We start from the raw sequence: 23,142 nt of genomic DNA, 5'->3' as shown, positions 1-23,142 counted from the left end.
TTACCCTTTTCATATCCGTATATAAGGGTTCAACCAAGCAGCAAAGCTCTTATATATCGCATTATAATTAGATCCGTTAACCAGAAGAAAGTATGGTTTATTGAACTTCTGAATTTTTTGCACCCACCAGCTACCCCATCTGTCACCAAACCTTGTATTTCTTTTATGTTGACATTTCTTGGTATGTTTTAGGCATTTTTTATTTTGTTCAAATGGTATAAAGGTATTTTTAGTATTTATTCTCTAGCGCATGCTCTAACACAACAAGTAAAATGTTTGTACATTGTAATAAATAGGAATTTCCTGATATTAGGTAACTGAGAATGAATCCAAAATTCATTTTGTGTATCTTGCAATATTGCTGCGGACTGTAAGTTTTCATATGATTTTTCTAACTAAGTGTAGTTTTATCTATGGTTATTTTCCTGGGCGTCAAGGGAAGCATAGCTGTGTTCATCTTAATGCTTGACTGATTGATTTGTTAAAAGCTGTATGTTATTTTGGTTTCCTGCCTTTTTTATGATAGGCAGCAATTCAGAGCATTGTGTATATGTATTCGAATGATATTAATAAAGGGGTCAACTTGAATTGCATTTGGGTATCCACTTTCTTGCTTTACACCCGTGAAAATTAAAAATTTGTCTTTTATAATAAAGCTGATATAAGAGCAAAAAAAACCCAACCTCAGACAAGAACAGTTATGTGTAATTTTTTTTTCTTTTCAGTTTTTGATACTGTAACATCAATCATTTCCTTCGGGATTTAATTTTCGTTGATGTCAAGAGAGAGATCCGAATTCATATCCACCAAAAATGCAAAATGGCATATATATTACAAGAAAAAATATCACTCGTGAGATCAATCCCCAAAGCATAGTAATGTGGTTTAAAAAAAACATGAAAAATGACCCCTTTAGAAATATGTATCATTACAGTTAAGTCATATCTCCTAACATTAAACTACTAAGAAAAGCCAACCCTGGATATATGTAATACAGTTGTGGTAACATGGTCCAATACGTGCAAAATCGTACGTTAGAATGCTCGATATTGTCATCAGCCATGTTGTTTTCGTAAAAGGTAACTAACAAAGGATAGATCGTCGTATACATACATGAAACAGCTCGATTTGAAATACGTTACATATACATAATTCGAACCAGAGCAGTTAACGTCTGAATTAAGCTTTTTAATCTCAATAGACTTATTCAGACCAATGAAAAACTGATCTTTTAGATCGTTGCTACAGCTCTGAACAAGGGAAGTGAAGGTCCTCTTTCCAAAGTTGAAATTAAATTCTCTTTCAGCAAAACGTTTCATCCTGTTTTTCCTTTTTTTCTATCAGGTTTACGGTTTTTATCCTTTCAATTTTAATTTTCATATATCGATTAAACACGTCGATAAAAATTCTTTCAAACACGGTTTAAGAATCCATATGATTCTTATTCCTCTTTTAGAAAAGAAAAAAAAGTCGATTTTTTTTCTTTTTGATTTCTTTTTTCCCTCATTTCTTAATACTGTAAAATCACAGATTTTCTTCGGGACTAAATTTCCATTGCTTTCAAATAAGGAAGAGTTGCATGGATTCATGCCATTGAGGAAATGCTAAATGGCATATATATTACTTTCAAAAAAGTAAATAATCGTCAGATTAACCCCAAGCAACAGTGTTCATTAAAACTTGAAAAAAATTGCCTCTTGAAAATATTTAATTATTGCAGAAAATTACATCTCCTGAAATCAAACGACTGAGAAAAACCATCTTTTCATATGCGCAATACAGGTTCCGCTGCATGGTCCAGTTGGTGAGAATTGGTACGTTAGATAGTAAAGCTCAATGTTGTCAGCAGCCATCTTGTCTTCGTAAAACGTAACATACAACGGATCGTCGGATACATACATAGAACACGTCGACTTGAAATACTTTCGATATTCTTCATTAGATCTAAGGCAGAATACGTCGTCTGAATTGAGCCTTATAATCTCTCCAGACTTATTCAGTCCAATGTCAAATTTCTCGCTAACTGAAGCGCTGTTACAGCTCTGAATAACGGATGTATAGGTTGTAGATTGCTTTTCGGATGACCTGTTGATTCCAACTAAACAGTTTCTTCCCAAGAAACTGGTCTGTACATATTCGTCTACTGCATCACTCAAATGAATGTACAATTCTTCTAAGGCAGATTTTGACTTCAACTTAAGTAGGGGCAACCAACCCCAAGTGTCATCAAAGAGAACCATTTCAAAGGTTGATGAGCCATCGTTTGAGTTCGAAACTAAAATTAAAAAAAAAAGAAATTCCGAGTGTTCAATTAAATTAGATTACATGAAATAATTGCAAAAAACAGATCTATGGACCTCATAGGTCACCTGAGCATTATGTACCTAAATTCCAAATGTTGAATTTGGTTCATATCTTACATATAAACCAGATCCCAAATTATTAATAATTTTAATAGACGCCTTATTACTCATCATTACTGTACACTTCGATCCATCAAGATAAGCTCTCAAGGTGACCAGACGTGTTTTACAGTGCTCCTCCTTATCTGTAATTACCTATGCTGTTAATCATGGTAAATAATGGAATCGATTAATCTGAATGAAAATACAAGTCTGTTCAAATATATTTTGGATACTTTTGGATTTTCATTTTTACACGGAAAAACTAATGCTGATAATGAAGATTCTTTAATTGATGTACCAGATTTCTTACGAGTGAAACTCAACCAACAGAGTATCACCTTGAACTATGATGAGGATAGGACTGAAGACATTGTGAGCACTCTAAACAGTGAACTTCTGTTTGCCAAAAATGGGTTCAAAAACGGAAGTATTTATAAATCAGAAAATGGCAATGTTACAGCGACAATATATAAATCAACTCAGACAATCCATGTTCAAGGGAGTGAGAGATTTGCATGGCTACGAGAATTCATTGGACAAATTCCTCACCTGCCAATAACTGAGGTTAGTAAAATTGAAGGGATGCTACAGCCACAAAATACTTCCACCCCTAAACCTTGTAAATTGCAAGATATGGAAAGCAGACCATGTCATAACTGTAACAGTTCTCAAATTATTCAAAAACTGACAAAGTCTGTTACTGATCTTTCTGAGGAAGTTGCGAGACTGAAAATGGAGTTGCATTCTCTTCAGAACAAAAACACTCAATTAGTAGATGCAACTACTCAAACAAGGGAACCACCTACAAAAACCAAAGCTGTTGATGCGCGTGATATAAAGGATACTTGTGTAGAAGGCGTGTCGAGACATACATAGTGTACCCGAGTTGAGACAAGGGAATTCTCAGTTTCCACGGAAACCTTGTCAGCTCAAAAAGAGCAGAAAACCTCCAACAGACCGGAAAAGAACCGTACCCTGGAGACCGACATTCCATCTGGAAAATCTGTTCTTGTAATAGGTAGCTCAATCTTACAGCGAATCCGTACCCGTGCATTACTAAAAAATGTTGCATTCCGTACAAACAGAGGGGCTCGGCTGTCCGATATTAGACGGATTCTTCAGGGAATTGACCTACTCAAATTACAATTCATTGGAATTATTCTCTGACCCTAATGAAGCACTTAATGAATTTTATTCACTTTTTAATGCGGTATTAGATAAACATGCAAAATTAAAAACAAAAACAGTTAAGCACGACACTAGACCTAAATGGTTAACTCAAGAAATTCAGCAAGCTCAACACATACAGTACCCGCATCGTTATTCTTTACAGGATACACGATACGATAGGATACACGCACGATACGATAGGATACACGCACGATACGATAGGATACACGAACGATAGGACAGGATACACGCACGATAGGATAAACGCAAAACACGATAAACGAAAACACGATACACGCAAAACACGATATACGCAAAACACGATAGACCTGATAAACGATCTTCACGATAGGATAAACGCAAAACCTGATAGGATTGTTTCAAAATGCGGAACGTTTTCTGACAAGACGAACGGATTATTTTAAATTAAATTCAAAGATTAAAGATTATTTAACTTAAATCATATTTTAATTTAAATACTTGCAGAGCTTCAAATGTAAATTATAATGTACATTAAATTATTTTAAAAAGAACTTGAGATCTCTGCGGTAATTTTACAAAAGTTGTTTATTTATTTATAAAACATTGACAGTGATTAAATGGATTATTATTAAATGAGACAGTATTTTTTTAACTTCTTGTCACGGGTGTGAATTTTGAAACTCTGTAAACAGATTTATTATTTATGAAAAAATATGCATTTTAATTTTATATCTAATAAATTTATCTATAAGTGCCAAGTAATTTCACGGAAAAAATTTACGCAATAAAGTAAATATTTGTATTTAATGTCTAAAGCTTACAATCTGCGTTGTATCCAAAAATCGTAATTAAATATTAATATCTTACAAAAAAATACAAGTAGAAGACCGGCTGAAAGAAAGGTTCAAAGAAAACGGCTTTAAAAAATCAATAAATTTAACTTGATAGATGTATCAAGAACTAAACAGTTCAAGAAAATTAATTTCCTGAATAGAAATCTAAATAATTGTTAAAATAATGGCGCTCTTCATTAATACATGTACATGTAAACTGTGTCATGAGAATATGAATCTGCTACAACTGCACATGTACGTTTACGCTAAGCTCTGACTTATGTACACGTAAACATTTATATATCAGATACTTAAAACCTCGTATTTACTAATGAACATTGAATGGTTAAATACTTTTTTCTTTACAATACCAAACAGAAAAATTAGTTAACAAATATAAAAAGAGTGAAATGCGACTTTTCCGACTAAATAATAATAAATCATTGCTATTAACTCTGTGTGTACTGTTACTAATAATTACAAAAATAGGTTTAATTCGGCAAATGAATTATTAAACCTTAAAAATTATTTAGACTGACCCGGTAATCTCATATGAGGCATATTTGAAGGTCGGGATGTTGAAAGTCCGTAACCAATTTAAAATTAGATAAACAAGATCTAACCAAATAGCCAAATATAATATTGAATTCTTAAATCAAGTTGTATACGTTTGGAATTAAATCGATTAATACTATAAATTGATTCGGTGTGAATATTTACTTGTCTTGTATGGTCACGGCGGAATCAGACGACTTCCTTATGTTTTATTTTTATAGTAAAATACCGTAAAAAATAATGCGAGCTAATTTTCATAGTTTAGAATGTTAGAACTATTTCATCCGTTTCTACGATCAATAAAATTGTTTCCTAGAATTAATTTTGTCCGTATTACGTAGAAAACCCGATGATCCTTGCATGTACCATAAGTGCAGTATTTTTTTAAAAGTTCATTAAAAGACTTATTTACATAAACATAATGGAAACATTGTACGAAATGAAATAAATCAGCGGAGTGAGTTTTGGGACTTCATTTTATCAAATTGATTTATTTGAATTTTTATTTAACATTCAAGCAATGAGATGATTTTTTAATCCATAAATTGTACAATTATTTAATATATTTTTAATTAAATCTTTGATAAGATTGTTCAAACAAGTTAAGAACAAAATCCCGAAAATAAGTAGATGCGTTTCATAAGAACCAGGTAGTATTCGAGGTTACTAATTGACCCAAGGTGAGAAATCAGTACAGGTATGTTGACGGTGATCACCCGAGGTGTCAGTTAGGGGAGAAGGGGGGCGGGGTGGTTGACCGCATTTAGAGAGCTACACATACGTGTCAGTTTTCTGGTCAGGAAAGGTCCTCGATTTATTTTGATTTTTGGCATCCCGATGGATTGTGTTTTCAGTTTATTTCCACGCCGAAAAGGTAAGCTATTAAAAAATATTATGTTTTTCCATGTAAATATTATTTTTATGTTATCTAATGCCAGATAAAATTAATGAACAATATTGCATGAAAAAAAGATTCATATCAATATCCTGCTTATTATTTATTTATTTTAATAGTATTTAATTTTGACAAAATAAATCATACAATTCGATAAATTATTTTTTTACAAAATAGACCAGCTAGGTGATCGATCTACTTATAATTTCATTTCCGCAAAATAGAGTTACTTTTTAAATTTTGACAATCACTCTCTGCTTTACCGTGAGATAATTGATTTAATTATTTATCAATAAATCAATTTATTCATTCATGAAGTACGCTATATTTTTTCCTTCTAAGCTTTAATATTTCTTATATTGATAAAAAAGAAAGGGATAAAATTTTATTTTCTCTTTTTCGGTTGCATTAATCTTATTTTTATTAACAAAACGAAAAAGACACTCGGAATACCTCAGTAGTTTCTTTGTATAGTAAAGATAAAAAGCGAGGGTTTCCGAATATACACGATAAACGCAAAACACGATACACGATAGAACCTGATAAACGATCTACACGATAAACGCAAAACATGATAAACGGAAAACACGATAGAAAACGCAAAACCTGATAAACGGAAAACACGATACGATAGGATACACGCACGATACGATAGGATACACGCACGATACGATAGGATACACGCACGATAGAACACGATAGAATTGTAAAGAATAACGATGCGGGTACTGTACGTGATAGCCTCCTTAAAAATAAAGACTTTGTAAATTTCAAAATATGGCGCAATAAAGTTACATCACTGATTGAAAACGCCAAGATTAATTATTACAAAACAGCTATAGAACAAAACAAAAACCCAAAACAAATGTGAGATGTACTAAACAATTTAGCCTCTAAATCTAGTAATTATATTCCAGCTGCACTTGCTAAAAATAATCATATCACAGAGGACACACAAGAAATAGTAGAAATGTTTAATTCTCATTTCTCAAATATTTCTGCAGAACTTCTTTCAGGCATAAGTAAGGAGGAAAATGACTTGACAGATCTCTTAGATTTTGTTCAGTCTAAATTGGGTGCAGACAAGTTTTCTATCCCACTCACAAATCATGATGAAGTACTTTACTCAATAAACTAGATACAGCAAAACTCGTTTAGTACGAACACGGTTATTGCGAATTCAGGGATATAGCGAAGTCATTTTGGATCCCCAGCTACATAAATTTATTGAATTTCTTATACAGTTATAACGAAATACGGATATAGCGAAGTAATTTCATTTGTCCCAGCGACTTCGTTATAACCGAGTTTTACTGTATTAGTAAATCTTCAGGTGTTGATACCATCGGGTCACATTTATTGAAACTTACTTCACAAATAATATATAAACCTGTAACCCATATTATAAATACTAGTTTTAAAACTGGCATTTTTCCCCATAGATTTAAACTTGCAAAAGTTACCCCAGTATATAAAAAAGGAAACAGATTAGATCCAAATAATTAAAGGCCTTTTTTTATTTTACCAACATTATCAAAAGTTATTGATAACATGTGGCAAAATATATACCATCTCTTTTTTCGGATTTTGATCTTATAGTAGACTCTCAATTAGGCTTCAGAGAACTACATTCATGCCAAACAGCCCTTACAAAAATTACAGATGAATGGTTAAGGTATACCTTTACTCAGATGACCAAAAATTCCACTGATAAGAACGAAAGGCCACCTATTGCACATTGTACACCAATGATTTCTGTGTTAAATTTCAATTTCAAATAACTAGGTCAATGACCTATTTTTCATGCTAATGGCCCCTGAGTATTTTTCGGGAAATACCTTACTTTTTCACACTATGACCAATTTTTTCTATACACACAAAATATTACAAGCAACTAAACTCTTTAAATAATGAAATATTATAGCAATGGAACAGCGTTGCTTCATATAATCATATAAAGAAATTATTGGAGTTTGGGCCAGAAATGTGATAATTACAACAGTCCGAAATTCCTCTGTCATATTTATATTTTCCCCCATTTTAAATCGAATATTACAAAAATCTGACTGATAAGAACTCTAAACTATCTATAGCCTCAGATTACTTTTTATGCCCTAATTCTCATGGTATTGATATTATATGGGGTCAATGATCAGATTATTGAGATATATTGTATGGAATGGTTTTTGTACATATTTTTGAATTTCTTTTTTTCGTAGAATTCAATTATTTGAAATAATTTATGAGCTTTGACGCATATAATATTTGCAAATTGATGTTTAAAAATACATTTAACCTTTACTTTGTGATTATTATTGAAAGAAATTAAAATTTTTGACAAAAATGAAAAATTAAAAATTTAGTCCGAATTTCCTCTGCATTACCATACATTGACTTTTGTACCTGTATATTTTCTTTAAATAAAAAATATTAAATTTTTTAATTGATTTCGATTTAAAACTTGCTTATTTTATCCATTTAGAACAATTTTTGATTTAACATATTATACTTTATATAATTTCCTTTCTGTTATCTGAAACCTGAGTAAACGTCATCCTTAAATGAAATGGACCAAGGTAAACTTGTTGGTACTGTTTTTCTTGATTTCAGTAAAGCCTTTGACCTTGTCAATCATGATATCATGCTTAAAAAACTACAATGTTATAACTTTGATGCAATAACTTTACAATGGTTCAGATCATATTTAAGTGAAAGACTACAAAGTGTACATCTGTCCAACAAACATTCATCTTATCAGCAAGTCACGGCGGGAGTTCCACAGGGATCTACACTAGGTCCTCTAATGTTTTTATTTTACATTCCTGATCTTCCCTTATGTATTACAAAATCCAAATTAGACCTATTTGCAGATGATGCCACTTTATATGCATCAAGTAAAGATTCTCAAACTATTGAAGATACATTATCAACGGATATAGCTTTTATTGAAAAATGGTGTTCTCAAAATCAAATGGTTCTAAATGCTACAAAAACTAAATGCATGTTAGTTGGTACGCATCAAAAGAGATCAAATTTTTCTGAGCATGAAATTAATCTGTTTGTATCTAACAGAAAACTTGATATTGAATCAAATGAAAAAAATTCTTGGAGTTTATTTAGATAATTCTTTACAATACAATGTACACATTGACCATGTTTGTAAAACACTGTCACGTAAAATTTCTGCCCTCCGTAGAATTAGAAAGTTTCTTCCTATTCAAACACGCAAGCTGTTTTACAATGCATATATTATGCCTTCAATTGATTATTGTTTAACTGTTTGGGGTAATACATCTCACTCAAATCTTGACAGAGTATATAAGTTTCAAAAACGTGCTGCAAGGTGTATTTTAGATGCTCCTTCTTATGCGCCCTCACAACCTCTCTTTAATAAACTAGATTGGCTCACAGTGTATGAGCAACTTATTGTAAATAAATGTTTTGTTATATAAATCATTGTTCAACTCTCACCCTACTTATATAAATAGTGTGTTTGACTTCCAGTGTAATAATCGATACAATATTCGATCTGAATCTAATTTAGTGTGAAAATTAGCGACATCAATCAACCAAACTTGTAAGAGATTTATTAGGACCCGACACTCCAAACCACACTTTAAGTAGATATGTTTTTTGCATAGAGCAGATTAATATCTGATTTGAATTATGCAAGTAGTTGTAGAGTGTTTCGGCTATTAAGAAGCCTCATCAGGGGTCACGGACATAAATCATGGTGTTTGTTTTAGGTGAGACCGGATTATCTCGTCACCTATATTCTTGTGTTTGCTGTAAGCAATGATTGGTTGAGAATGAAATAAAGTAAAGTTTTGCATTCTGGATTTCTAAGAATGGTGTTCCAATATTTTAGAATTCGTTTTTTCAGTCCTTTAACGCAAGGGTTAAATTTAGTAACCAGTACTGTAGGGTTACGTAATGACTGTTCTTTAGTCTTTTTGATGATGAGTTTTGATCGGTTTGTGTTGACCGTTTCCTTGATAATAGGATCAATTTCCGAAGTAGAGTAGCCTCGCTTTGATAAGTGCGTCTTGAAGTCATTAAGTGTTGCATGTAATATTTCAGGGTCAGTGGTGTTTCTTGCATGTCTAATGCATTCTCCTTTAATGAATCCTTTAAACACAGCTGGGCTATGAGCGCTCTGTCTGTGTAGATACTGAAAGTTATTTGTTGGTTTGATAAACGACTTGATATCAAGTTTGTTAAACTTTTGAAATTTCTGTCCTTTATAAACTGTAGTATCAAGGAAGTTGACAGCAGATGGAGAAATTTCAAATGTAAATCTTAGATGCTTGTGACAGTGATTGCCGATATTAAAGAATTCTTCTATCTCTGGTTGCGTTCCATTGAATATTATGAAACCGTCATCACGGTATCTGCCGTGGAAGACAATTTTGCTGGCATGTCGAAATTGTGCCATTATATGCTTTGTGATTTGATACATTCTGATGTCACAGATCTCTGGACTGGGGACTGCCCCCATACTTGCTCCTATTATTTGTTTGTAATATTTTCCGTCGAATTCAAAGTAATTGTTTTCCAAGACGCATTTCAGTAAGAAGTTTAGATCCTCAGGGTCCGGATATGGAATGTCTAATTGCGTTTTATTGGCCTGTGTGTAAGCCTCATTTACTGATGAGAGAAGTTCGTTGAATTCCATGTTTGTGTACATGCTCGTCACATCATAGTAATTAATAATGCGTTTGTTGGCAATGTGAGGCCTTCGATTTTGGTGATAAAGTCCGTAGTGTCTTTGATATAAGTTGATTGTTTTTGTACAATGGGTACAAGAAAGTAATCGCAATATTGTCCTATTTTCCTCGTTGGCGTATCGCATTGCGAGATAATTGGTCTACCAGGTGGTAATTTCCTAATGCTGCACTGACCGTTTATTAGAGCATTGTAAATGTTTGCTGGTATTTTGTGGGTTTTCGGTAAAAGGTACAAATGCCCACATTTGAGTGAAGGTTTTTTGTCATTAAGAAATTTGTAAGTTTCTTTGTCCAGTGACCCATTTGAATGCATTGCGGCAAGTTTATTTTGAATGTTTTCATGCAGTTTGAGCATGTTGGGTTCAGATACTTGCATATAGTGTTTAGATTGCAGTTGGCTTTGTGCTTCTAAGACATACTGGTCTTTGTTCATGATGACAATTGTGTTGCTTTTATCTGCTTTTTTAATAACAATGTCGTTGTTATTTTTAAGAGATAAAATAGCTTCTCTTTCAGCATTTGAGATGTTTGATCTCTTTTTTGCAATTTCCAAAGAGGAAAGTTACAATTTTGTTTTATCTATATATTCCTCGAGTTCGCTGCATGTAAATGGCGGTTTGTAGCCATATTTTGTGTTAAAGGGGTGAATGGCATTGTCGTCTCCGGTATCAAAGTGGAATTTGCATCTGAGTTTCCTGGCAAATTCTTCAAAATCTTTGAGCATCAGGCTTTTAGCATTGTCGCTTTTAGGCGTTGGAATAAATTTTTAGCCTTTGCTTAGAACTGAGAGTTCATGTTGGGATAAGTTGTATCTTGATAGATTTAGAACAAACTTTCCCCCTGTGGCCGTAGTTTCCTTGCAGTGAGCTTTAACTCCCCGTAAATAATTACGAGTGCGTTTAGCATTTTTGCATTGTTTACTCCGTCTATTTATTCGTCGAGCCATTCAAATAGAGGAGCAGTAGGTGGTAAATATATTGTATATAGCGAGGCGCTATAGATCAACAATGAGTATTTCGATGAGATAATGAATCCGTCTAATTATCAATAAGTGTTGATAGATTAGAGGATAAGAAGAGTATGTGGCTATAAGAAACCGATAGTCAGATTCCGATGATTCGTTATGGTCACGTGCAAGGGGCGGTGTTTGTTTAAGAGCTGGTCCAATGGGTGGCTAATGCACACCAATTTTATAGTAATTAAATCCTGTGGATCTTAAGCCGTCTGATATACATAGTGTCATAAAATGAGGCTAAAATAAAGATCCGTCTTAATATCATATGATGATAATAAGAGGATTAATATTGCACATGACTGTCCAAATCCTGAATGAATTCTTCCTGGTTTAAGCTGATCTGGTCCTTCAATATATCCTAGTATTCACAATCTGATATGCTCGTGGTTTTCTTGCATTGGTACAAAGTAATTGAATGAAGGGCATTATTGTATGTGTATACTTGAGCAAGCCGAAGTATTTGATTATAAGAGAAGCGTAAAAGACGATGTTCAATCCTTTACAAACATGTGCTGATTTGGTAAAGGAAGTGCTGGTAATAAAATGTCTTAGAAGACAATAGAAGCAAAGAGTGTGGCCGGATTGTTGGATGACCAAATAAACCACACAAGTCGATCGCTGTCCAAGGGAGGGCGATGCACGGGATGATGCCGGTGGGACATTGTCCCTAGTCAAAGTGTGAAAATTAGCGACATCAATCAACCAAACTTGTAATAGATTTATTAGGACCCGACACTCCAAACCACACTTTAAGTAGATATGTTTTTTGCATAGAGCAGATTAATATCTGATTTGAATTATGCAAGTAGTTGTAGAGTGTTTCGGCTATTAAGAAGCCTCATCAGGGGTCACGGACATAAATCATGGTGTTTGTTTTAGGTGAGACCGGATTATCTCGTCACCTATATTCTTGTGTTTGCTGTAAGCAATGATTGGTTGAGAATGAAATAAAGTAAAGTTTTGCATTCTGGATTTCTAAGAATGGTGTTCCAATATTTTAGAATTCGTTTTTTCAGTCCTTTAACGCAAGGGTTAAATTTAGTAACCAGTACTGTAGGGTTACGTAATGACTGTTCTTTAGTCTTTTTGATGATGAGTTTTGATCGGTTTGTGTTGACCGTTTCCTTGATAATAGGATCAATTTCCGAAGTAGAGTAGCCTCGCTTTGATAAGTGCGTCTTGAAGTCATTAAGTGTTGCATGTAATATTTCAGGGTCAGTGGTGTTTCTTGCATGTCTAATGCATTCTCCTTTAATGAATCCTTTAAACACAGCTGAGCTATGAGCGCTCTGTCTGTGTAGATACTGAAAGTTATTTGTTGGTTTGATAAACGACTTGATATCAAGTTTGTTAAACTTTTGAAATTTCTGTCCTTTATAAACTGTAGTATCAAGGAAGTTGACAGCAGATGGAGAAATTTCAAATGTAAATCTTAGATGCTTGTGACAGTGATTGCCGATATTAAAGAATTCTTCTATCTCTGGTTGCGTTCCATTGAATATTATGAAACCGTCATCACGGTATCTGCCGTGGAAGACAATTTTGCTGGCATGTCGAAATTGTGCCATTATATGCTTTGTGATTTGATACATTCTGATGTCACAGATCTCTGGACTGGGGACTGCCCCCATACTTGCTCCTATTATTTGTTTGTAATATTTTCCGTCGAATTCAAAGTAATTGTTTTCCAAGACGCATTTCAGTAAGAAGTTTAGATCCTCAGGGTCCGGATATGGAATGTCTAATTGCGTTTTATTGGCCTGTGTGTAAGCCTCATTTACTGATGAGAGAAGTTCGTTGAATTCCATGTTTGTGTACATGCTCGTCACATCATAGTAATTAATAATGCGTTTGTTGGCAATGTGAGGCCTTCGATTTTGGTGATAAAGTCCGTAGTGTGTCTTTGATATAAGTTGATTGTTTTTGTACAATGGGTACAAGAAAGTAATCGCAATATTGTCCTATTGTCCTATTTTCCTCGTTGGCGTAAATGCATCTCAAATGCTGAAAGAGAAGCTATTTTATCTCTTAAAAATAACAACGACATTGTTATCAAAAAAGCAGATAAAAGCAACACAATTGTCATCATGAACAAAGACCAGTATGTCTTAGAAGCACAAAGCCAACTGCAATCTAAACACTATATGCAAGTATCTGAACCCAACATGCTCAAACTGCATGAAAACATTCAAAATAAACTTGCCGCAATGCATTCAAATGGGTCACTGGACAAAGAAACTTACAAATTTCTTAATGACAAAAAACCTTCACTCAAATGTGGGCATTTGTACCTTTTACCGAAAACCCACAAAATACCAGCAAACATTTACAATGCTCTAATAAACGGTCAGTGCAGCATTAGGAAATTACCACCTGGTAGACCAATTATCTCGCAATGCGATACGCCAACGAGGAAAATAGGACAATATTGCGATTACTTTCTTGTACCCATTGTACAAAAACAATCAACTTATATCAAAGACACTACGGACTTTATCACCAAAATCGAAGGCCTCACGTTGCCAACAAACGCATTATTAATTACTTATGATGTGACGAGCATGTACACAAACATGGAATTCAACGAACTTCTCTCATCAGTAAATGAGGCTTACACACAGGCCAATAAAACGCAATTAGACATTCCATATCCGGACCCTGAGGATCTAAACTTCTTACTGAAATGCGTCTTGGAAAACAATTACTTTGAATTCGACGGAAAATATTACAAACAAATAATAGGAGCAAGTATGGGGGCAGTCCCCAGTCCAGAGATCTGTGACATCAGAATGTATCAAATCACAAAGCATATAATGGCACAATTTCGTCATGCCAGCAAAATTGTCTTCCACGGCAGATACCGTGATGACGGTTTCATAATATTCAATGGAACGCAACCAGAGATAGAAGAATTCTTTAATATCGGCAATCACTGTCACAAGCATCTAAGATTTACATTTGAAATTTCTCCATCTGCTGTCAACTTCCTTGATACTACAGTTTATAAAGGACAGAAATTTCAAAATTTTAACAAATCTGATATCAAGTCGTTTATCAAACCAACAAATAACTTTCAGTATCTACACAGACAGAGCGCTCATAGCCCAGCTGTGTTTAAAGGATTCATTAAAGGAGAATGCATTAGACATGCAAGAAACACCACTGACCCTGAAATATTACATGCAACACTTAATGACTTCAAGACGCACTTATCAAAGCGAGGCTACTCTACTTCGGAAATTGATCCTATTATCAAGGAAACGGTCAACACAAACCGATCAAAACTCATCATCAAAATGACTAAAGAACAGTCATTACGTAACCCTACAGTACTGGTTACTAAATTTAACCCTTGCGTTAAAGGACTGAAAAAACGAATTCTAAAATATTGGAACACCATTCTTAGAAATCCAGAATGCAAAACTTTATTTCATTCTCAACCAATCATTGCTTACAGCAAACACAAGAATATAGGTGACGAGATAATCCGGTCTCACCTAAAACAAACACCATGATTTATGTCCGTGACCCCTGATGAGGCTTCTTAATAGCCGAAACACTCTACAACTACTTGCATAATTCAAATCAGATATTAATCTGCTCTATGCAAAAAACATATCTACTTAAAGTGTGGTTTGGAGTGTCGGGTCCTAATAAATCTCTTACAAGTTTGGTTGATTGATGTCGCTAATTTTCACAAGAATGTCTCAAACACTCAATGCTTTCAAGCATCAAGTCAAAAAATTTGTAAAACAATGTAGAAATAGCTTATGATTATTTATTGATTGTGTATATTTATATATATATGTATGTATGTATGTATGTCGATTATTTGTCTATAGAAGGCCCCGGGGAAGAATAGTGCGTGCACTGATCTGGTTACCTTCTTTAAATAAAGAATTATTATTATTTTTATTGCTAAGATTTGGTTACTTGATACCCATTGGCGTATCAGGGGAACAAAAAGAATTGTATTTCAACAAAACAGTATTTAAGAACCAGCAATAATCAGTAGACCCCCACTTCAAAGCAACACCTGACCCTTTTACAAATTTTGGAAAAGCCGTCTTTGCTTATCATAAATGTATAATTTATACCAGGGAGCAGGTTGCAAACCAATCATTTATTTTCAGAATATTATTACCCCCCCCCCTCCTTCTATCCTTCTATAGTACCCCCTGACACAGGTCTGATTCACAATTCTGAAAGATGCAGGCTTTTAAGTCAATAATTATATAGGAAGTTCATATTCTTAATACTCAGAAACAGAGGAGAAGAGTTTCAGAGAATTGGTGTTTTTTCATTTACTTTACATGTATATAGACTGTTTTAACACCAGAACCCCTGATCCCGGAGGCATGAAATTCACAATTTTGAAAGAAGAGATCTTGCTCATCATAGAGATGTGTAGTAGTTTGTATGATACCATGAAGCATTTTCACTATATAAATGAAATAGCCCCACCCTAAAATACATTTAAGAACCCCATTACCCTAGTACCATAAATTTTACAATTTTAAAAAAGACTCCCAATTTCAAAACTATTTGTTGCATTTAGCCTGTTTATAAAAACGGGGGCAGAGAATAAGATTTTTTTTAAAGAATCAATCCATTTTAGAATTTTCGCAGTGGAGCTCTTGAACCAGAACCCTTAACCATGGGACCATGAATTTCACAATTTTGAATGACACTGTGCTTAATACGATCACGCCTACACTTTGACTGCGTGATATCTATGAGTAAAAAGGACTAATAAAGATTTCTTTCATTTTAGTGGTTTTTGCCCCAACCTCAGGCCCCAGGGTTGGGCGAAAAATTTGCAAATTTTGTTCCCCTTCACCCACAGATGCTTTATGCAACAATTGGATGAAATTGCCTGAGCATTGCAGAGAAGAAAATAAAAAATGTTATTACAGGAAGCACAGCACAGGTCGCACAGCCAAGGACAAAGACAACAATTTACTAAGGTGTCCTTAAAATGTTTTAAAAATTGTCAGAAACACTTTTACTTCTACTATAGATTAATATATATATCACTTTTGTGTCTCGGATGTAAACCATGAATTGTAGTATGTAAAACAAAATTAATGTGAACAAGAAAAAGAGAGATTTTTGTTAAAATAATGAAATCATTTTAAAGAGACACTCGGTTTCATTTTTTCACTATCGTTTTAAATCTAAGTGACGCTCATTCTAGTTCAAAACAACAAAAGAATTGCCGTTTTAAAGAGTTTTGCTTTTCCTTCCTTTTTAATTAGACTTAAAATCGCCTTTCTGTTCCGTGATGGACATAGATTCGTCCTATATTTTGAGAAAAATGATAATCATTATTATATTCATTTTTAACGTAGCATACCGCCGGAGAAACAATTAATATAAAAAAAAGGTATCACTAAGGAAAATGTGTTATACGGTGTATCACTAAAGAAAATTTGAAATAAAGAGTGTATAATCAACAAAAATCTGAATGAACGGTGTATCACCAAAGGAAATGTTACATAAACCGTGCATAAGTAAAGAAAATGCAAAATTAATAGTGTATTACTACAAATACGTAATAAAGACAGTGCGTCATTAAGGTTTTTTAAATGATCAGGAATTTTAGTGATTTTTGATTGGTCTAGAAGCTCTTTCCTGAGATGTACCTAAGAATTAGTTCACCTCAAGTGAAGAACCGGGAGGTTTATTCGGCTTTTTTCCCTTGCACCAACCATAGATTTGCTTAAAGGCTTTTTCAACCAATCAAATTGCATGTTTTAAAATATGTGTCCTTGTGAAAGTAAGCATGGCAAACGCCAATCCTGAGGAGATTAAACTACTTGAATAGTAAATAGATGAGTATTTATTGTTTAAAACACTGTTTTCCATGTTCAACTAGTTGTTAAGCTGTCGATATTTATGCATTGAATTCACATTTTTGGATGTCTTTTGTCCTATAACACACCTGTCCTTGTCGACAAATTGAATATCGCGCGTTAACGCGGAATGATAATTTGTCGGAACGGCCAGCTGTGTTATACGACCAAAGACATCCAAAAATATGAATTCAATGCTAATATTTACATTCTCTTATTGTCCATCTACAAAATTGCTCATTTCTGTAATATTTAATAAGGATTTAGCGCCCTTCAAAACTTACATGGATAATGGACGTAAGAACCCTTTGTGACGTTTAATGAAGTTACAAGTTAAATAACGCAAACAAACATTGTGAGGAAAAAAATGTAAGATTAATTCGAAACGCATATTTGTAATATTTATGTTGATCTAACTGGGTTATAGTTTTTAATTAAATTGAATCAAAGCATTGTACATTTTGGTGTTTCTAGATTATAACAATGCATATAGTTCCTACTGTGTTTTCTACCACGCAGTGAAAAGGTTTCGCGTGTGTTATAGAGATTTGAACGTTTTGGATTTCTAATGAAATTTAAACAGAAAATTACACTGAATGTAAATATAAATATATAATGTGTTGTTCAACTACGCATGATATTATGAGAGTTTATATCTGACGGAGACAATAACTAAAGTGTCAAAAGTTTTGTAAAATTTCTTGTCATTTAATAAAGCAGTTAGTGACTTTTGAATTTGGTTTACTCGTGATAAAGGAATCTGATCACCAGGTCAAATATTGGTTAACCTCCGCCTTCGGCCTCGGTCAATTAATAATTGACCATGTCCGTACAGTCATGAGTAGACCTCATCAAAAATCAATTATTGTATAGAATGAAACATAAACAGTGTATCACTACATTTCTATTTGCGATAAAATATTAGCAATAAAAGAATCTTAAATAAAAGCAAAAGATAAAATAAAATAAATAAACGAAAAGTAACAAGATACCTTTGTCAAAGCTGATGGTTTTCCCTTCAAATTCTGCTGTCGTATCAGGAGGACATTGGAATCTTCCATGCATAGTAACAACACTGTCTCCATTAAATTCCGATACATTCAGATATAAGGGTTTGATTTGTGGCTTTGCAGAAACCTTTATTGCATTAGAGGTCTGTAAATAAGTAATATAAAAAAGCCTTGCTTTTTAAGAAAAAAAATGTCCCAAATGGTCAATGAAAATAAACAGAGTACAAACTGTTATAATGATAATGTTTAAAGCAATATCAGCTGCACTTTTTGAAAATTTTATTTTGCTGATATAATGTGCTATTTTGATAAATTTGTGTGTACCTTAAACCTCTATGATCAATTAGACTAAAATAAAGCATATATACAATCCTTAACAAGGCTTTATATAAGAAATCATTATTGTACAGAGCGACAATAATGTAATTTCGATTCAATCGAAGCTTTTTAAATAGTTCTTCCATCGCAAATATAAAAAAGAGAAGTTTATTAACGTTCTGTTTTTCAGTCATTGAAGTAGTTATTTAAAATCTTGCAACAAAAAATTCCGACATCAATGTTGCAGCTCATATTGCTTTAAAACAAAGTTATTTGTAAACACAACCTTTATTCTATCGGAAGCGAAGTGTGAGAGTCTTAATCGTCATTTAAAGGCTTCCTTTGGGTTCAAAATGTTACAAGGCTAACATTTTACGTTTAAAAGAAATGAAATTACTTTATGCAAAGTATAAAATCCTCCTAATAGTATGTGATCTGCTTTTCTTCTCCTCAAGAACAGAAGAAACTATAATTTATATCTGTATAACTAATTGTTATGATTTAAGTTTTTAAAAAAATATATATATACTCACACAATGGCATCTGTCAATAAGCAGCCATATGACAAGGATAGCAAGCCCATATCTATAGAAGGACATGGTTGTAGCCATAGTTGGACCTTGTGGATCGTGCAAAAATCAACGAGACTGTCCAAAAATATTCCGATCTTTTATAAAGAGCAATGCTATTTAAAACTTTAAATGCTTGGCTAAAGAGCATAATTTTTCCGTTCATGACATTAAATTTTAGATATTGGTTATTATTTACTCTTCAAATAAAACCATTTTAGCGGACAGAGGTCATCATGTAAATACCAAATATAGTGTCTCTCTCAAACAGACTAGCGGCTTAACACCTCATTAAACTATTGCCATTTAATGCTCAAAATGTCAGATTCATGTTTCATATTATTTAAAATTACATGTATTCCCAATTTTTGGACAAATTTGTAGTAGATACTATTGAAACCATGTATTATAGACACAAACTCACCTGAAAAATGGATGCATTTCCACATTGTATAAATAAAAAAAAAAAACTCAAAATTCTTCACGATTTAATAATTTCAAGGTTTACCCACATAGACATATTTAACACCATCACAGAAGCTCAGACGGCAGACAGTACAATCAGTGATCGGATGGTTCTGGGTTCAAATCAGCCTAACAGACCTAAGTCTATAAGAGATATATAGTAACTGTCCATTCGTCATGCGCTCGGCACTTGAAGTGAAAGTTGCGTGTCCATAATACCATAAAAACCAAACCAAGGACTGGTGTTAAAGAAGATGGCATGATAAAGATTCCCCATTGCTTAATGTCCCTGTATATCGAGTAAAATGAACTTTGTTTGCCTTACACTGGTATATTGTAATGTCTCCATATGAGTGAATAAATTTCTAATGGGACGTTAATCGACAAACAATCAAACAATCAATCAATCAATACAGGTTTATACCAGTACGCTACTTTGGTGTCAAAACATCTAAATGTTGTTTTTTTTTTTTTTCCATGTGTACCTCATTTTGTTGAGTTGAATTTCGTCCAGGGCCCTGATTACTAGTATATTCTTACCTAAACTTAATCTTCTTCATTAAATATTATTTACATATAAATAATACATAATTGTTGATTGCAAAAAATTCTAAAATATACAACAACCCCATTTTTTCTTTATTTAACATTATGCAAATTAAAATAGTACATGTAAGACAGTTCTTTTTCAGCATCGGAAAGCGTACAATACATTTTTTTTTCAGTACAGTAAAACTCGGTTATAACGAAGTCACTGGGATCTATGAAATTACTTCGCTATATCGTAATTCGTTATATCCATATAAGGAATTTGTTAAATTATGTAGCTGTGGATCCAAAATAACTTCGCTTTAACCGTGAATTCGCTATAACCGTGTTCGTACTAGACGAGTTTTGCTGTATAGCAATGCGTACAAAAAAAGAGGGAACTGTGTCCAAAACAAATAAATAAAATTATATAGTAATAGGGTTGTCCCGAAATTCTGTAGAGATTTATTTTTAATGATCCCGATGTCATATATTAATGAAACTTTGTACATATATTAAACTAATAAATTTTTAGACAAATGTGGGGTAACTACACAAATTAACACTATTTAAATCATTCAATTCATTACCTGGTGAAGCAAGGTGGCGAGTACTATAAAGTTGCAATTTTTGTATTTTTAAAAATAAAAATGAAAATTCTTGATTCTATACCAATGCATGCATATTTCCAATGCGTTCGTGTATCGAAATTTCATATGCCCTGCAGAGTATGTACTAATTCGATAATGAACTTGAAATAATTTGAAATTAAAATGAGGTATGAATCATTTGTTGTGGTTTGAATGTCAAAAGCTTAAGAAGGTTTGAGGTGGTTGGCCTTTTGACCAAGAAAGGTTCACCTTTTCCAATTTGATTGCTTCTAATATATAATTATGAGAAAAGGAAATTATCACTATGCATCTAATATTTTACACAAATAAAATTGATGCCCTTAAGCCAGGACATTTAAATATATTTTTCATGCCAAATGAAATATCGGATTATTTCTGAGTCTAAAAATCTTGTAGATTCGTGCATGGTCGGGATTTGAATAGTACCATGTTTATATTTAGGTAGGGTTCTGCTTCTCTTGTCATGTGTTTGCTTATAAACAGCTGTCGTTGTGTAAGTGTGTGTTTGTTTATCTTTGTTTAGTATTATTAATGATGCAGACTTTTACAGGGAAAATGCGTTTCCATTAAATTAAAGGAGGAAAGCCGATCAGGTCCAGCAATAATATGTGAATATAAAACTTGTTTAAAAAAAGAAGTGAAACCATTTTTTTTTTTCAAACCCGAAGCAACATTATGTAAGATAAACCTCGTGCAAAGGCTTACATTGATAGATGAGTGTTTTTTTTTTTCTTTGAATCCATAGGCGTCGGAACCGGCGAAGCTATGGAGGGCTAAGCCCCCCTCCCCCCACCCCACTTTTTTCCCCAAATATATAGTTAGTATAGACATTGAACATCGATGTGTCATTTTTTTCCATTTTTGTTCCAAACACATGAATCCTATTAGTATATGTACTAGTGATTTTAAAACAATAATATTAATTAAGATGATTTGATACGAATCAATAGGTTCAATAGGTTGTGAAAAGAACGCCCAGATTCCAGTCATAAAATACATTTTAATTGGTTTTTATGAAAAATAGAGAATGTAATATAATAAAAAGATTTAAAGAGTAAAAGCTGTTCTCAGTTAATTTATATATGTTCATATATTTGTCCAGTGGACGTTTTCGTCGGGTAATTTCTTTCATTTTCTTCAATGCAATGCAGGAATATGTTTTTAAGATTGGTTTTCAGGAATTCAAATATACTAACACAAATAGAATGCTCCCGTTTTGAGAATTTATTTAATTCATAGTAGTCTATGATTTTCAACTCTTATTTCAAGTTCAGCTAAATCCTATGATAATTATTGTTAAAATAAAGAGTGAACTCGAAGTGATGAATGTATGCCAAAGAGCTACTGGAGAGCTCCAACTCCACCTATTAGAAAAAAGTGTATGTTTAATGAGCATACATGTGTAAACGTGCTCTGTTACCAGTTTCACAACAAAATTTTCCTTCTGTTCTTTGAAAACACTACTCAAAGGACTGAAATTAAAACCGTTTAAAAATTCGGCTATTTAAACTGCATTTTAGCTGCAAGATACTTCGCTTCAAGCTAAGGCGCTTCTTAAACCTACCACTTGTGTAGACAGATGCATGTGTACATTTACATTTAACCTTAGATATATAGTAGTTTTTAACTCCCGAGAAATGTCACATGCTAATGATTTAAGTGTTTACTCTGATGATAAATAAATACAATCCAGAAGAGCTAAAGACTAAGAAAATGCTTTTTTAATATATACCTAATAAAAGACGTGAAGAAAATGTAGTGGAATGATGTAGAATACGGAAATAACGAACATGATTCAATATCAAAGTCCAAAAAAAAAAACAACAATACAAAGTAGAAGCAGAGCAAACACGGACCTCCAAAACATTAGATGTGGGATCAGGTTCCATCGTACATGTAGATATAAAAGTACATGCTTGGTATAATATTCAAAAAATTTTCTTGCAGTAATCTTAAATATATGTAATACATCTTTAATTTTAAGAATTCATTCTCATTTTAGTTTCAGACAATCGATTTCTCATCAAACTTTGAAATGTTTCTCTTTAATGACCAATGGGGTGGGCACCCTAGACATTGAAATCAAATGATATATCCAAAGAAGCGCACATTTATTTTACTCATACACTGGACCAAAACGTTCAGACGGAATTTTTGGGAAAAAACACAAATTAGTTGGATAC

At 33.1% G+C, this 23,142-nt stretch overlaps 1 protein-coding gene across 1 annotated transcript; it reads right to left on the bottom strand.

Annotated features, from left to right (window-relative positions):
- Positions 1-1,688: 1,688 nt before the first annotated feature.
- LOC134269383 (uncharacterized) lies at positions 1,689-19,376 on the bottom strand. The gene is made up of 3 exons (XM_062751576.1): positions 19,299-19,376; positions 18,430-18,592; positions 1,689-2,275 (listed from the first exon to the last, which is right to left on the bottom strand). Exons 1-3 carry the CDS (start codon positions 19,374-19,376, stop codon positions 1,740-1,742), a joined length of 777 nt encoding a protein of 258 aa, XP_062607560.1. The 3' UTR covers positions 1,689-1,739.
- Positions 19,377-23,142: the final 3,766 nt, after the last annotated feature.

The sequence above is a fragment of the Saccostrea cucullata genome, unplaced genomic scaffold (assembly GCF_032062105.1).
Source record: "Saccostrea cucullata isolate Sc308-1 unplaced genomic scaffold, CSIRO_AGI_Scuc_v1 ctg9297, whole genome shotgun sequence".
Classification (NCBI taxonomy): domain Eukaryota; kingdom Metazoa; phylum Mollusca; class Bivalvia; order Ostreida; family Ostreidae; genus Saccostrea; species Saccostrea cuccullata.
Note: the sequence above shows the minus strand (reverse complement) of the source record. Positions and strands in the feature narration are given on the sequence as shown.

What these genes read in the sequence shown, in the direction of transcription:
- LOC134269383 (XM_062751576.1), bottom strand. Translation starts at nt 19,376, where the DNA reads ATGGCTACAACCATGTCCTTCTATAGATATGGGCTTGCTATCCTTGTC. An exon ending in TTATTGACAGATGCCATTGT is followed by an intron (nt 18,593 to 19,298) that starts GTGAGTATATAT and finishes ACTTATTTACAG; the next exon opens with ACCTCTAATGCAATAAAGGT. An exon ending in AACCATCAGCTTTGACAAAG is followed by an intron (nt 2,276 to 18,429) that starts GTATCTTGTTAC and finishes TTTTAATTTTAG; the next exon opens with TTTCGAACTCAAACGATGGC.